Source organism: Magallana gigas, chromosome 8 (genome assembly GCF_963853765.1).
Source record: "Magallana gigas chromosome 8, xbMagGiga1.1, whole genome shotgun sequence".
Taxonomy (NCBI): domain Eukaryota; kingdom Metazoa; phylum Mollusca; class Bivalvia; order Ostreida; family Ostreidae; genus Magallana; species Magallana gigas.
This window is the reverse complement of record NC_088860.1, coordinates 30,700,224-30,718,369: the sequence shown is the minus strand read 5'-3', so window position 1 is coordinate 30,718,369 and position 18,146 is coordinate 30,700,224. Positions and strand designations below refer to the sequence as shown.

Below are 18,146 nucleotides of genomic sequence, written 5' to 3'. Positions count from 1 at the left end.
GTCAAAGTTTAAGGTACAGCAGCAGAAGTATGTATAAAATCCTTAAACAACAATGTTTTCTATTCTTGGTAAAAAAAAATTTCATATAGGATGTTCAGTGACCTTGAACAAATTTTTTAGGTCAGGGTCATATTAGAACTTTCGAAAAGTCCTTGTCTGGACCATTTATTCTTTTCCATTGATCCTATTTGGCTCATATTTTACGTAGTGCTTATGGATTAAGTATCTACTTTGACCTTGAACCAGGTTTGTTGGTGAAAGTTCAAACCAGATCTCTTCAAAATCCAGTTCTAGACTAACTTCTCTCCATTTGACCCAATCTTGTGCATACTTTTTCATAAGACTGCCTGTAGTTAAGGGGTGCACAGTGACCTTAAATCAAGTTTCTACATGATCAAGGTCAAAGCAAACCTCTGTGTAAAGTACTTAGAGGTTAAGGTCAAGCAAAGGTTAAGGTCAAGCAAAGTCCTTTCTATTCTTTTATCTGTATGACTTTTATTAAGCATGGTGCTTGGAGATAGTTACCCTCCCAATAATGTTTAGCTCAAAACAACAACTTCACTAAATATACATAAGAAAATTTATTCAATAAATTAACAAGAACACAGAATCATTATGCGATCATTATCACAATTCAATTATTGTATTGTACAGATTGATATAACTTGATTACATTAATGTTTTAATTATATATTATGATGGGATGAAGACTTGGTGTACAGTTGAACAAGGTTTGATTAAGAAATTTCCCACTGATAAATGTTTATTAATATAAAGTACGGTACCAGTGGATGTACTCTAACAGATCAATATTCCCCAAAAACTTTCTACAAGGGATTATTCTTCTGTTAAACCTGCTAATAATAATGAGTATGCCTTGATAAAGTACAATGCACTGGAAATTACACAAAATATGCAAGTAGAAAGTTCTGATATCAGCGTAATATAATACCCAACCATAAACTGACGAAATAAAGCACTTATTAAGGTACTTCACTACACCGAGACTTATACTTTTTAAGACACTACGTCACAAGATGGCGATTTAAATGTTTTGTTAAACTGTTTGTATCAATCGATTCAGATGTATATCGTCATAGCTCAGTGGTTCAAGTAACAGGCTTGTGACACGCAGATCATGAGTTCGAATCCGCCTGGGGCTTTTATTCATATTTACTGAATGAAATTTTTGAAAATATCATTTTTTATCTAAAATTGCACCTTTTTTCGCCTATTTGACATATATACTTCTCATCCATCCTGCTTTTTATCATAATCAAGTAATTCTCTGCTGATTTAAGAAACTATTTCAAGGTGTAGTGAGGCACCTTAAGTTCCATATGGATGTGGGGAATCAATACTGCTCTAAAAATTTAAATTTTTCTGTCACCATCTCAACTTACATTTCATCAGCTCTGCATGAAAACACACTACCATACAGCTGTGCTACCTGTTACCGTTTGGGGGAGGGGGTGTTGGTTGTGTGTCAACAACTACATTTACACTTCTACACTGGTCCCAGATTCATTTTTTTCACAAAAAAATCACACATCCATTGAATAGTAAAATTATCAGACATAATGATAAAACATGTACACTAATATTTAAAGTGCTCAAAGTACAGAAACTTATGATATATTTGGTTGTAATTCTGAAGGAAAGCAAAAGAAGGCAATTAATGCTTATGCTTTAAGGCTTCAGTATTGTGTGCTTTTTGTAAACGAAATGAACAAAATTTGCTCATAATACTTTGCGAGATTTAGGATGGCAATAAAAGGTAATGGTACCAGAACTACATACAGGAGAATGACCCTCTGTTTCACTTTCTTCATAAGATTTTCCACAGGTTTTTCCTATTGATTAAATATCAAACAAATATATATATATATACCGGTACCTTTAATGGAAAAGATTAGTAATAATTAGGATTAATTTTTTTATTATAAATATTTCATCAGAATATTATATTTAAAAATGTTTTAAAGCTTTCCTGTTTTGCAACATGTACCGATATGTTTGTATAGGGATTAAGTTGTGCCGGTAATAACCATTCAGTACATCCAAGCAAACTGGATTCATATCCTGAATTTGAGTTTCTTGATTTTAAATTCAATTTTACAATAACAAAATGTTTCTTTTGTTACAAATTGCTTCATGAAATACCTGTAACAACTGAAGGAAGAATAAAAATAGGAAAAGAGTTGTCTCCTTCATCAGGTGGTCATTCTCCTTAAAGACAATTTTACAGCTACATCAAATTCAGTCAAATTTTAGTAATCCCCCCCACCCCCACCTCTTTTGACAAATATCTTTCTTGCAAATATTATATGTTTATGACTAGAAATGTGGCAAATTCAAAACCTTTTTTGAAGCTTACATTAAAAAATAACATCCAACATTTTAAAGCAGGAATCAAATAAAGCTTATCTCAAATAAATGACATTTTAAAACTAAATAATAACAAAGTACTAGGGTAATCACAAACTAGCAATCAAAGTTATAAAAATGAATACATCAAATAAAACTATGAACAAAGCCAATTGAATACTTTGAAGAAAAATAATTCTAAACATGTATTACATATATGTACACAAGTTAGCCATCATCACAAAGATTCACTTTTTTATTTACAAGATCTGTCTGTTCTTAAAGCCTTGATAAACTTAATATGGAAAACTCTGACTTCCATCTCATTTTGTTTAGCTATATTACTTAGACAAAAGGTTAAGTAATGTTAAGTAATAAGTACAAAAAAAATGAAATTCTTAATCCTGGTTTTTAAACTTTCATAATGCCACTTTCATTTTACAATATGCTGCTGGTGTGCATGCGCTGTATGGCAGATTAAAAAGAGGTCAAACCACGGTTTTCTACATCAACAGAAATTCAAACTAATACAAACATGTACCGATTAGTTTTAACTAATACATGTAAAAGTACATACACAAGTTCTGAAAGACTCACTAAGAGAGAGAAAATTGATATGAAAATGAACATGAACCAACAACTAACATTTGGCATGAGAAACTTACTGCATGAATGATTGAGAAAGCAATGCTTATCACAGAAAAAAAATGAATGTGTGTGTGTGTTTATTCATGACAAAGGCACATACATATTTTACAAAGATATACCTAGAAAACAAGGATTTCACATCTAATAGCACAGTAAGACAAAGTATGGATGGCTCATTAGAAAGATAAAACATTTGTGTTTTTTTATTTTATAATACCACTGCCCCTCCAAAACTGTTAAAAAAAAGAGAACTTAAATTTTAGTTAATTATAAAGAAATTATGTTAACATGAGCACACCATCACAATGTTCAGAGATCTCGAAAATTAAGCAAATACACATTTAACATTGTAGAATTATAACATAATCTGCAATAAATGATCCATAATGCATATTTTTTTAAGAGTTAATCATTCAAACTACGAAGAGTACCACAGCTATTTAGCCTTACTTACTTTCTTGAGCCATTTGCAATGTTTAAATTGTATAAACCTCTCAAACTACTTAATAAACAAAGTGATCTTATAAAAAACAAAATTTTCCTCTCTGTGTTTGGTCCAATCTGTAAAAATTATTACTGTTTATGAATTTAAATTAAAAATGTCTAGGAAATGCATGTTTCATATTTCTAATGGTCTGATAATGAATATTAGAATATTAATGTTTATATAGGCAATAGCAAACAAAAAAAAATTCATATCTGCGATCTTAAATATACACAGAGTAGGATTAAACTTTTCATTGGGAGATGAACAAAAAAGTGTGAATGGTATTTAAACAATACAGATTCATGAATCTTATAGCTGAAGTTTGATTGGAAACTGAACTAGTATTGATACAAGTTTGGCCCGTAATTACGGAACTTGCTGTGTTTGTGGGTTACCGACTAGTTTCCTAATGCTGCTGTTAAGCTGATGAAGTTTTGGCAATACTTTTTCAACTATGTGAAAAGAGAAATTAAATTACCTCCTTTGTAAAAGAATTCAATTGTTTTTTAAATTTCTATTTTAACTCCCCCCCCCCCCCAAAAAAAAAAATTTTCATATGTTCTGAATGTATGTATTAAATGCTATTATATACTGATAAATTTTAAGCTGCTGTTGATAAGTCTGATTTAATAACTCCTTGAAATGACTTGAATTAAACAGGTAAACAACACCATCCATTTTTTTTTCCACTTAACAATCGATATTGAAAAATCAAGATTAAAAATTTGAAAAAAAAAAAAAAAAATACAATACATGTATAACAAAATTGATATGCTATTTATACCGTGTACATCTAACTGCAGAACACATTTATCTAAAACAAAAAAAAAAATCAAAATTCACTCGTTTATTGCATAAAAATTGCTCTGGCACACCCGGGCTACGAAAAAGAAAAACTGTGCCAAACAAAATCATTCATTCTTCTCCTGCATATAAATGTTATAACATCATCCTACCATACATGACTGCAACAAAGATGAGATGACCAAAACACTATGCCCTTTATTACATCATCACAGTCAAAAATTGGTGAAATCACATTGAACAACTATATAAAAACAAGGGCCCCAAGAACTGAGTGAATTTGTATAGAGCTATAGAGCTAAACCCTCTCTGTGTCTGCACATGCATCTATTTCTGTGTAATGTTTTATAAATGCACATTCATAGCTCTTGCATTTGTTCCCTGAATATTTTAAAACATAATGCTTTCCCTCCATTTTTAGTTAAGCTCCGTCCACAAAACTGAGACACAGATTCCTGTCCCTAATGTCTCCCCAGCCGCCGTTAGGTTTGGGATCCCGTAACTTGAAGCGTGATTGTCCGTTTACACTGACTACGTTGGGAAACAGGTGCTTCAGGTTCTGGTTGATCTGGTTTTCCACCTGGGCTTTCTTGACCTGGGGATTGCAGTTCTTTCCCTTGTGGTGTACTCCACTACAACAGAAAGCAGGACAGTAAGAACCACAACTCATCTTCATAATGTATGATGAACATTTTTGTTGACAATCTGGATGGGTTTTTTTTACAGGTTGTAAATGACAAACTTTTTTATAGTGCTGTCAGAGCAATAGAAAAACTACTAGACAGTACTAGTCTGATTGAATTTTAAACTAGCTCATTTTTATTTCATGCAACAATCAAATAAAAAGGAGCTAATGAAGAATTGATTTTTATCTGACTGGGGAACCACCTTTTCATTACATTATAGTCATGCAACAATTTATAAATTTAATCAGATATTACAAATTAAGTGATCTGGGTAAGTTTATGTAGAATAAAGACAGCTCGTCCTGGCATATTATAATAGGCATGTTTTAATGGACTGGGGCAAGATGGACAAGAAGTGATGAAATTCCTACCAATCTCCCATATGGAACACACGAGTGGCTTTCATCTTGAGCAACTTGATCTGGCCTGGTATACACTTCATACTTAGATGCTGCAACGTCCAGTCCCAGTTATAGTCATCAAAGTTACAGAATTCCTGCAAATGTCACCAATATATAATACGTACACATTTTATATACTGCTTTTTCTCCTGTAGGAGATTTCACTAATATTTGTGGGCATAAATTTGCATGGATCTATAGAAATTACGGTTTCAAGGATTTGTAAATTTGTGGCTAATGATTTGATATATACAATATGTTATTAGATATTGCATTTCAATAAAACATTCAATTTAATCAACTCAACAACAAACAAGTTACAACATATCTGTTGAGCCAATGCTCACTATATGATATCCCCTCTTTTATGTGATATACAAAATAAGCAAAGTCAATATTTAACAGGGAGTTGACAACATTTGTTCAAAAATAAATCCCACCATATGGCATGCCTAAAAAAAGATTGTGTTAAAATTTCAAGCATCTGCAATTAATAGTTGCTGAGAAATCTGTGACAAAAATTAGTTAAAAAATTTAGGCTGAAAATAAACAAGGTTGTCATTTACCAGGATATTTATGTCTGATTGGTCCAAAAATGAAGCCCACCACATGGCATACATAAACAGAGAGTGAGATGAAATTTCAAGCATCTGCGATCAATAGCTGTTGAGAAATCTTTTAATAAATTTGTTTAATATGGACAGACAGACAGAAACACAAGGGTAAAACAGTACACCCTCCTCTCCTTCAGAGAGAGGGGTATAAATATTGTACTCATAGAATAATGATAAAACCCCCATAGTTTTTTGTACTTGTCATATCAGAAAGGTTGAGTCAGTTGTACATACTTTGGCACACTTCTTGATTTCGTTCCATAGATCTCGAGCAAATGTCATCCCCATGTTGTGTCTTGAAGAAATCCAAGATGCTAACTCCATCTAAAATGTGTAAAGTATAAGGTTTATCTTATGTTATTTCATTTTCAACCCCCATTTGACATACATGCTAAAATTAAAACATTGTTAAAACAATTTACAATGTTAATTGTATGGGAATAAGTGTTTCAATTCTAAAATGACAGTTTATTTGTATACCCATGTATCATCATGACTCATTATTCTCTAGAAAAAAATTTCTCAATTCTTTGGTCAATTTCTCTGCTACTGTACATGTAAAGGGTATGTTGTTCTCTATAGATTACACTATTCTTGTACACTATACTGATACAAATTAAATATTGGTCACATTTTTAAAACATACCAGTATATATCAAGTATCCCTCCCTTATATAATAAAAGAAAAAGAATGCTATGTGTGAAGAATAGTAGTGGGGGGTTTTTTTTGCAAAGGATTTTTCTTTGAGCTTTCAAAAAGCTCCTTGAGCTAACATTAACATTTCATAGAACCAAAATTGAAACTATTACCTCAAAAATTAAATATTTAAATTCCTGATATCTTTTTGTTTCTTAGTTCTTTTAATTTCTTTACATGAATACTGTGAATTCATTTAAATTCATGGTGGAATTTTTTTTGGAGATTGTCAATACATGAATTTTTAAGATTCATTGGAATGTGACTAAAGGGATTTACTTGTAGGTATATACATTTAAATGTGTTTCATAATTCGTTGGGGATGTCAAGTCTTGGGTGAGGGGTATCCAAAAAAAAATCACAAAAATTGTGCAAACACAAATAATGGTAACTCCACAGTTATGTAAGAAAACTTCAAAAGACAGATGTAAATATAAAACAATAAATGCTTTTATCGCAGCAAATATGTTATACGATAGTACTTTTTTTATGCAAAGTTTGCTACCTCTTTTAGTCTGTATGAACCACCAAAGACAGCATTTATTGCTTAAATAATTACTGGTACCTGTACCAGTACTCCATTTGTATCATATGAATTGAAGAGTAAACAAGTGTATAGTACATTTTACATGTATATACATGTACATTAAAGAAAATTAACAAGAATACAATAATTTACATGAAGAGTGTGTAAAGAAAAATGAGCTAATAACCATATTATGTTACCTCCAAAACCTGGAAAAATAAATGGCTGTTTTTAAGCATAATTCAAGGGTTCTCCATTTTGTAATTTCAGATTTTACTTGATTGCTCTTTTATACACAGCATTTTCTAGGGACAAAATTTTAATGAAATTCTAACATCATGCAGTTATATAATTCTTAATTTCTCTTATTCAAACTACAAGAGTGAATACACACATGGACCTTATTTCTATGTGGTCATGTTAAAGCGAGGCATTGCTTTATGGGGTTGTGTCCTTTACCTTCTGTTTTTTTTGTTAATGCATGCAGCTTTGAAATGCATTTAATATTTTACTGTCTCTGAACCTTATGACCTTTGAGCAAGGGACATAACACACCCTCCTCCAAAACTATGGTTTTAAGGGATATATTAATGAGGTTCAATTTCAGCCCATAAATTACCATCATGGTACATGTATCAGACATAAAGCCATGTACCTCCAATCAATAAGACTGACCAGTCTCTTTTATATCAGTCAGGTAGAGGATCTATTTCAACAGGTAAAAGTAGCCTACCTTGCCTGCATTGGACGAAAAGATTTGAGCCTTGTCGTAATTTCCCGCTGTTATCATACGGCAGTCCTTGCACTCTCTAGAACGAAACAAAATCTTTCTTTAACATTACGTTTTATAAATCCCATCTTTTCTGTACTTGCGGGTTTTTTTTCTCTCATTTCAGCAGAATAATTCTATGATTCAAAACAACTAGCTGTGATTAAATGAAAAGCTATTTTCTAAAAAGACGGAATCTTGCAGCAATTGCTACAGAGCTGTTATAAAATTGTTACTAAGGCCAGGCCTGTTGATGGGGGGGTACTGACTTTTTCTTTAGGTTGAGTGTCATTTGTAGCGTGGTGATGATGTCCGGGGCGAGGTAGTAGTCCTCCTCCAGGAGCAGCACTTGTCCTGTGTAGTTCTTCATCACGTCAAGCTCGTCAAACACGTGGTGAAGCTGCAAGATTTATCAAACATTCATAAGCTCAGTTCATGACAAACTAGGCTAGGTATTCCCTTATTAATGAAACTGGAGATTTTGTTTGGCACAGTGCTATAGACTATATATTGAAAATAAAACAACACTCCTCTTTGGGGAAGGTTAATCGACATTAAAATGTTTTCTTGTTTTATTTTTTCTATTTGAAATTAATGGCTTTGTATTGCCAAAACAACCCCTCTTTTTTTTTGTTATTTGGTTTCAAAACGTTTTCTTGGCTTTCATTAATTTCAAGGTTTTGAATTCTTTATGAACCAATGTCAGCAATACATTACAAAGGATAAACCCAACACAAGAACACAAACTAAAACAAGATATCTGTGAGCCAATGCTCACTAGTGATACCCCCGCTCTGATGTGAATATGCAAAATAAGCAAAGTCGACATTTAACAGAAAGCTGGCATCCGATTGGTACAGAAATATATCCCACAATATGGCATGTCAAAACAAATATTGTGTTAAAATTTCAAGCATCTGCGATAAATAGCTGCTGAGAAATCTTTGACAAAAATTTGTTTGAAAATTTTGGCAAAAAATAAACAAAGTTGTCATTTAACAGGAAGTTGACGTCTGATTGGTACAAAAATACATCCCACGATATGGCATGCCTATACAAATACTGTGTAAAAATTTCAAGCATCTGCGATAAATAGTTGCTGAGAAATCTTTGACGAAAATTTGTTTGAAAATGTTGGTTAAAAAATAAGCAAAGTCGTCATTTAACAGGAAGTTGACGTCCGATTAGTACAAAAATATATCCCACGATATGGCATGCCTTAACAAACACTGTGTTAAAATTTCAAGCATCTGCGATAAATAGTTGCTGAGATAAATGCGACAGAAATTTTTGTTACGGACAGACAGACAGACAGACAGACGGACGGACAGACAGACAGACAGACACACAAGGGTAAAACAGTTTACCCCCTCTCCTTCGGAGCAGGGGTATAATTAAATGTCATATATAAATCCACTACAGGATATACCCTAAATAAAGAGCAAAAGTTTTCAAGTGAAACGAGAAATAATGCTATTATTGAGATTTCTCAATAGCTCTTGGAATTAATTTGATCTGGTTGTAAACAAATTTTGTCTTGGTGTAGCTTTGAGCTAATAAACAAATCCCCAATATGTGGACACTATCTCTAATTTAAACGGCTAGATTACTACAGCAATCCAACTAATAAACTCAAGAGGATTTCTTACATCTTACTCAGATCATTTGTACAAATTTCATAATAAACTGAGTCACTTTTGTACAGGATGAACATACACATTTTCTCTATATACTCCTACAACAACAAACTAACAGCAGTTCTATAAAGGCTTTGGCTCTCATGATGTTTCCATCTTGTTGTTTCAAATGCAATCATCAACCACTAAGCTATTGCTCTAGACTTGCCTTCTCAAATAAAGGCAGGCTCAATTGCAAATAACAATCATTGCAAATGAGCGGTTTTTTTGGTTTCAGATAGAGAATAGATCTTGATGACAAATTTGTACACCAGCATAATTGCAAATCCATGAAAAATCAATTATGGTCACATTCAATAATGTCTCAGATGTCAATGCCACTGGAACTGAAATCCTAACTGTCTGTACATGTTCAGCATAATCATATTCCTGCAATTCTCTGCAATTAAACCGATTCACTGGTTACATGATCCAAAATCCTATAATCCTATATGAACTAGACACAAAATTTTGAATAATGTAGGTACAATCATCTTGGTATGAGATATTGGGGAAAATTAGTCGATGAGTGTAAATTATTAGTTTCTTTATCTTGCTATATTACAAAATATGCATATTAATTTTTTTTAAAAGGCTCACTTTTTCTTGCAGTTTTTTGTAGTCTTTTCTTTAGAATAGCTATTTACCTAATTAATTTGAATAAGTTGAAACATAAACACTAGCAGAAAATTATAAGTACTGTACAAATAGATGTGAAAATTTTTGAAGTCTGTGCTTTACATATCAAGATAATGACAGCATTGGGTACCGGTGCTTTGATAGAACTAACATATTGGCAATTCTGTACACATTTTGTGATTATCAACATTACCGGTAATCGTTATCTGTCTACTGACATTTTCTGACACAGAGAGGAGAGGAACTAGCAGCTGTAACTACATGCATGTATAAAAACTTCACATATTACCGGTAATTGATCAGATGAGGCGAACTATAATATGTTCATGTACCGTATGTCAATCTATAAGTTAAACAGAATGTGTAATTCGACATCAATTTTGTATTTAATATTTAAAAACAAATTCCTCTTTCCACTGCAAGCACAGACCTTATTAATAATGAAATAGAAGATGCCCTTTTTTTTATGATTAATGAGCCTGCCTGGGTACATTAAACCATAGTTAGCAATGCATCTGTCTTTCTTTTTTGAGCCAAGGTTGAGTACATCAAATGATGTTAATGTATTTCTTTCACTTGTAACATGGAATTATCCAATAAGTATTGACTGTAGTTAGTTTTCTGAAAGTAAACAAATACCTACTCTTCTACCGGTAATTGATCTACATGTTCTGGGGTACCTGGCATACAGATTCTCACTTAAGATCAATAGACTGCTATCATAGGCAGGTGAAAATCAAATCCAACAGAAAGCCTCTATGTTTTTGGGGTGTTGGAAACTACTTGTTATTCTCATGTTAGTCACACTAACCTGCCATAAATAAATCTCAATGAAATCAATACATGTGAATTTCGGATTCCATTCTCTGCATGACTCTCTCTATATTGAATGTTGAAATGTTCAAGTGATTATGATGAAGATTCCAGGGTTTAAATGTTAACAAAAGATGAATCAAATTTTTCAGAGTGTACCGTTTAAATAGATATGCAGTTGTTAATCAATTTTTGGGAACTAGACAAAATTTAATTTTTATTTTTTAAATAAAAGAGAAGGAAAGTTGGTGGGGGTGGGGGGGGGGGGGGGTGGGGGTGCATGGATGTTGGGGGGTAGTATTCACCATCCCTTTGATTGTCTCCTACAGAATTGATTGGTGCAAAAACCTTTGTATATACCCGTACTTGTGTGACTTTGATACCCAGAACATAATGTGCATATCAATTTAGAGGTCTCCTTTACCCTTCTCCCCCCCCCCCTTTCCCTGTCATAAAAAAATATTCAAATAGATGAATCATACACATCCAGACTAAAGAAAAAATCATATGCCTGTAGTGCATGGCACTTAGTACTAGGTATACACTGTCCTCCTCATCTGTAGTCCAGTAAACTTCACAGCACATTGTCTGGAACATTTGTCCTGATAGATCAGATAACAGTCACCAGATACTGAGCCTTTAGGTTGAATTCTACTACTATCATCAAAACGTGACACTTCATCTCTTGAACTGTCTCTCATATTCTGACGAGTTACTTATAGCAGTCTGGATCATTCGCTAGCTTTTTTTCAAAGTATTGTTTACAGAGCAGGAATCTGATACAGCTGATCCGAGTACTTTAAAAAAACCTCAATAAAAGTTGACACAGTAATACAACTTTTTGTCATATTAAATGACGAGACAAATGAAATATTCATGAGGCTATCTTCCCCTGCCAGTCATTCGAAACCAATTTCTATCTTTTGCAATCAACATGTATTTATTTCACAATGCTGACCTATCGAATGTCTGTGTTCTCATACAGTGTATCATTAATATAGGACCAGAAAAACACTGCTCTCAACGCAACAACAAGACGAAAAAGCCAGGGGTTATAAAGAGGCTATCATAATGATAGAGTTCCAAACTAATTGAATTCATTCTGTCTCCTTTGTTGTCACTTTATGATCTTTCTGAGAGTTTTAAATATTGTATAGTCCACACTAATTAAGACCTTAGGCTGCATTCATGGCTGGAATAAATGAAACCTAATGCTTGAAATAGCATGCTGATATTGACCTCTTCTTGTTTCTAATTGAGTAGGAATATTTCTGGGCACCATTACATGAGTTCCAATAGATATTCACATTGTATATGCTAATTACTTTTCATTGTCTTACATTTAGACTTTAATTTTAAATGCAGCTTATTTTCTAAAATATGCTAAGCCTTATATCTAATTTAAATAATGCGTAGTATGAGAACGGGATACGCTACAAGCTACAATGACAACTACATGTATTTAGTATCACCATCTCACCATCGACACATACTGATGGATGTTTTGATTTGCATCAACATATAAAAGAGTAAACATATGAAAAATATTTATAGTGATTTCAACCTGTTTTTCATATCAGTCTAATGTATAAGATGAAATGCATCTTATCTTAATAGCATCAACAAATATCAGGTATAGGCTTAATTTTAGTCAAAATGGGGTCTTGAAACTAAAAATATGCTGTACAATAAATCAATTATCATCTACTATAATTGTAAATCGTATTTATCTTCATTAAGAACCCTCTGAACAATGAATAAATAAAAAAAATAGATCGCTTAATTTAAATTTCCCGCCATTATGGGAGGTGCCGTTGAACTTTAATCTATGATGTCACACCATTTATTCCGGTTTGTTTTATCAACATAGCATCATTTTATTAGCAAATCATGATATTCGCTCTAAAGACAACGTAGACAAGTTCTGGAAAATTTGAAACAATATTGACTTGAGACCGTCCTTTTACTTTCCACTAAATTACAAATAAACCTCAAACGGAGCATGTTCGTTGAAATCTTAAAGCAAAGATTAGTGTAGGAGACGGAGGAATCTCCACATAGATGCCAAGCATCGTAGAAAATGTCTGCTGTTGTTATTTCAACATGGTAATTCCAACTTTAGAGAAAGCATTTAAACATCCAGATTACAATTATAACATACTTATTTTGTTAGCGAAGAACTTGACCTGGAATAAAAATTTACTTGATGCTATTTTCAACTTTGAATAATAGATTAAGGTGGCTCTATACACCACTTTTTGATGACGCAGTACGCAAAAAAGTAAATCTGGAAGCATGCAATTCCGGTACTGGCTGATTTAAACTGAGGCGAATTGTATGGGAACCGCTCTTTTGAAAAATTTGTTAAATGAATAGAGTTAATTTGATAATAGGAAAATTCATTACTTACAAGTAATGTGGTATGTGACACCTTCACGTTGTGTGGTATTATTTAGCGAAATAAGCAATAAAATCAAGTACTGTATAATTTTTTGAAGAGTTTCTTTACCATTATCGATATGTTGCACCGTAGCGCAGTGGGTTAGTGGGTTCACTACAAACCAGTAGGTCATGAGTTCGATTCCCGCTGAGAACTATACGTTTTTTAACTTTCCAAAAATTTCTAAAACGTATTTTTGGTTGAATACCGTGAAAGAAAATTCTAAACCGGTGAAAATATTTCAATTATAATATACTTTAATGCACATTAATATCGACACCTAACGGGGATGAGAGGGTTGCTTTGAATTTCTCTCAGGTTGGGATACATAAATCCTATTAGCCTAGTCAATTTTCCCCTTTATTTATTTGACTTACTTTTGCATTAAATCGAATATATCCACTTATACAGGGCAAAGTCTATAATGAAATATGTATGTATTTATCATTCCAACATTATATTTAGGAAATTTTCTTCAACTCAGAAATAAAAAGTTCCCAATGTGTTTGGGCCTTGGGACTTAGGAACGATAACCCTACCTAAGGAACTTTCATTCCAAATAAGATTTAAAATATTTTTTGTGTTAATTTGCAATGGTTTTCATTCAATTTTTTATGTCATATTTATTAAAATACATTTTCTTATAATATCAAGCAACTTTTTCAGATGATTTGTCAACAGAGTAAGAAAATATGAAAAATTATGTTATGGGGAAATACTTAAAAAAAATTGCAATTATAACATTTTTGAATGTTAAGAAGCGTTATATTTTTTTTATTTGTCCAAAGGAAATATCCATCATATGACAATCAAATTTCTCTCAATTTGTTAATAGCTGTCTTTTAAAAAAATATTTTATGAAAACACGAAAAAACATTAAAAAATTCTTTAAAAATACCTATAGTATCCCTATCATCATTTTAATATTTGATAAGTATATGTTTTGTGGTCTTCTATTGAAAATTGGAATAAACTGTGGGTGTATAGAGCCACCTTAACAGCTGTCATTTTTTCATAAAAATGCATAAATTTATGTTAACATGTATTTAATCTTTAGATTGAGGTGTGAACCTAAACAGTATCAATTTTCTTCGGTCGATTACTTGAGTAACAGAAAGGCACCAGTTAGCATTTTATTCAGAGCACTGTGTACATTGTATATTTATGTAAACCAAACCGGAATAGATGGTGTGACGTCAAAATAATTAATTTTTTTTGGTTTTAAATACAAAAGAGTTCAACATCATGTCAGCCTCCAGTAAATACAATTTCTCTAACTTCAAACCTGCATAAAAGCTTAAGTATGCAGTTTATTTTCAAACAGCATGACTAAATGTGATAATTTAAACTACTTAATTAATATAAATAAAATAATTATGTGTTTGACTTTCCTTCCCCTCTGACTTTCCTTCCCCTTTAAAAGGGCTGATTATTCTCCAGAATTTAAGATTAGCTCACTTGCTATTCTAAAACAAGAAGTGTTCAATAAATAACCCTAATATACTACTAACTGTGGTGCCGCCACAGTATTTGGCCCATTTTCTATACCCAAAGGTGCACTTTCCCCAGAACAGCTATTGGTGAGTTATACTCATCTGAATATACAACATTGCTTTGGTACTTGCTTCACCATTTTGTACTTTTTTAACAGTACTTTCACCTACTACTACTACAGCATATACCGTAATTTATTTGACAATATTTCACCTACCACTACAGCATATACTTTACTTGACAGTATTTTTCTGCCTACCATTACTGCATGTACCGTAATTTATTTGACAGTATGTTTCTGACTACCACTACTGCTTGTAACTTGTTTGACAGTATATTTCTGCCTACCACTACTGCTTGTAAATTATGTAACAGTTTTTTTCTGCCTACCACTACTGCATGTAACTTATTTGACAGTATTCTTCTGCCTACCACTACTGCATGTAACTTATTTGGCAGTATTCTTCTGCCTACCACTACTGCATGTAACTTATTTGGCAGTATTCTTATGCCTACCACTACTGCATGTAACTTATTTGACAGTATTCTTATGCCTACCACTACTGCATGTAACTTATTTGACAGTATTCTTCTGCCTACCACTACTGCGTGTAATTCATTTGACAGTTTTTAACATACCACTACAGCACATAATTTACTGCATGTAATTCATTTGACAGTATTTTTCTGCCTACTGCAGTCAATGTCTTTTTATATTTTTCAGTATTTTACCATTCCGTTGAGCTAACTCTGCCAGCTGTGCTTTAATTAATTCTAACCTTTAATCTGTAATCACATGTGATGAAGTACATGCACTGCTTCAATATTTTGCAACATTTGACCTACATTAACTTCAACTGTAGGTACTGCTCTACACTTCTGCTGTTAGGAGTTATTTCATTGGCTCTCCCTTAGGATGCATATGAAATACAGAGAGCTACCAGTGGAAATTCATTTGGCAACACTTAAGCATTAAATCAACAACCACAATCTTACCTTCCAGAGCCAGTGGTGCTTTGTTTGGCAATATTTGGCCTCTCTGTAATGTCCATATTTATCGGGATGCTCCCAGTTATTGCATTTTTTGGTTGCTGCCCTGTACAAATTCACAATCAAGTTTAAAAAGATATTATTTCAAAATAAACAAAAAATCCTGAAGATATTTCTATCTTTAAATCACTCATACACATAGATTTAGGGAAAATATGATATCTATCTACTAATTAAAGTAATTTTTCAAAACCATTAGCAAAAAATGCATTAAACAAACTCATTAATTAAAAGAACTTCAGTAATGCTTTGCTATCAGTTTTCATAATCATTCTCATTCTATGTCTAATGCATCAAACAGTTTTCATATTTGTTTAGATGTTCAGATGGGGTTTTAATTCTTGTCTAAAAAATTCTAGTTAAAAACATAGGTAATCATAGATTACTAAGCTCACCGAGACGGAGCATCACCATTATGAGACATCACCTTCATAAGACCACCTTTATCATTTTATATGAAAATCATACTTTATGATCTTGGATATTCATGGATTCTGTTTTGACAAAATATCGTATATCATCTGATAAATTTTTTTATGATAATCATATGTTCATATGTTAATCAATACAATGATATAAAATTAAATATTGTATCATGTTATATTTATAATATATATCATATAAAACAATAAAATACCGTAATAAACAATAATGAGATATGATATTGTAATGTATGATATGACATTGTATTGTGTTATACCTTATTGTATTTGATCACATAATACAATATCATAAAATATAATACAATATAGTATTATATTACAATATAATATTACATAATACATCATAACATTGAAACATATTATATTGTATAATATAGTATGATATTGTATTGAATGACACTGAAACATATTTGATACATTATATGATATTATATCATATAATACAATATAATTTGATTCCAACATTGTATCTTATCAAATGATACAATATTATGTGATAAAGCAAAATATTATAAAATACATTATTATATTATACATATTGTATCATATGACACAATAATATATATTACAATATCATATAATACAATTTCATGTGATAAGATAATATATCATATAAACCAAAATCATATCATACAATATCATATGATACAATATTATATAATATTACAATATCATATAATACAATTTCATGTGATATAATTCTATATTACTGAAACCAATATCATATTATACAATATTGTGTGATACAATAATATAGAATATACAATATTGTATCATAGGATACAATATAATATTTTGCAATATCTTATGTAATTGTATCATGTGATAAAATAATAAATTAAAAATACAATATAATATTATACAATATTGTATCATAATATACAATACTATACATAACAGTATCATGATATAATATCATATCATAAAATATCCAAAAAATTAATACAATATCATATCGTATTGTATAACTTTTTATAATATAACATATGATATTATATTGTATCATATCAAACAATATTGTTTCATATCATACAATACTATATCATAGGAATCATGTTATATCATTTATCAACAAACACATCTATCTATCGAGCTGGTTTGAGTGAGGTAGGAGATTTCTTTAGCATCCTTGATAATGGAGATCAGGCTCTGCATATAAAGCAACCTCTGCATTTAATCTATAATAAAGTTAAATCAACTATGCAAGCTATCATCTATAAAACATGTGACCTGTTCCAAAAAACTAAACCTCATCCAGCATCCGAAACCTATGGCTCAGATTCAGCATTCAAGCCCATCAGGTGCATTGGTATCATAACACACATCATCCATGCAAGTTTGGTGAAGTTTGGACCAGTAATAACTAATATATCATCATCAGAGGGCACTAGCAATTAAAACCTTAACTTCCTCCAGCATCCGCAACCTATGGCTCAGATTCAGCATCCATGCCTGTCAGGTGCATCTGTATCATAAGACACACCATCCATTCAAGTTTGGTGAAGTTAGGACCTGTAATAACTAAGATTTATTTTTTAGCATCCTTGATAATGGAGATCAAGCTCTGCATCTGAAGCTACCTCTGCGATTCA

General features: G+C 31.8%; 1 protein-coding gene across 2 annotated transcripts in view; it reads right to left on the bottom strand.

The window, feature by feature from the left end:
- Positions 1-564: 564 nt before the first annotated feature.
- Positions 565-18,146, bottom strand: part of LOC105331306 (alpha-1,6-mannosyl-glycoprotein 2-beta-N-acetylglucosaminyltransferase) — a 30,340-nt gene continuing 12,758 nt past the window's right edge. For both annotated transcript variants that reach the window (XM_034473982.2, XM_034473983.2), the window contains exons 5-10: positions 16,058-16,157; positions 8,269-8,399; positions 7,964-8,039; positions 6,242-6,331; positions 5,364-5,488; positions 565-4,938 (exon numbers count right to left, since the gene is read on the bottom strand). In XM_034473982.2, the coding sequence (XP_034329873.1) occupies positions 4,728-4,938; positions 5,364-5,488; positions 6,242-6,331; positions 7,964-8,039; positions 8,269-8,399; positions 16,058-16,157 (733 nt within the window). In that variant the 3' untranslated portion in view covers positions 565-4,727. The remainder of the gene's footprint in view (positions 4,939-5,363; positions 5,489-6,241; positions 6,332-7,963; positions 8,040-8,268; positions 8,400-16,057; positions 16,158-18,146) is intronic.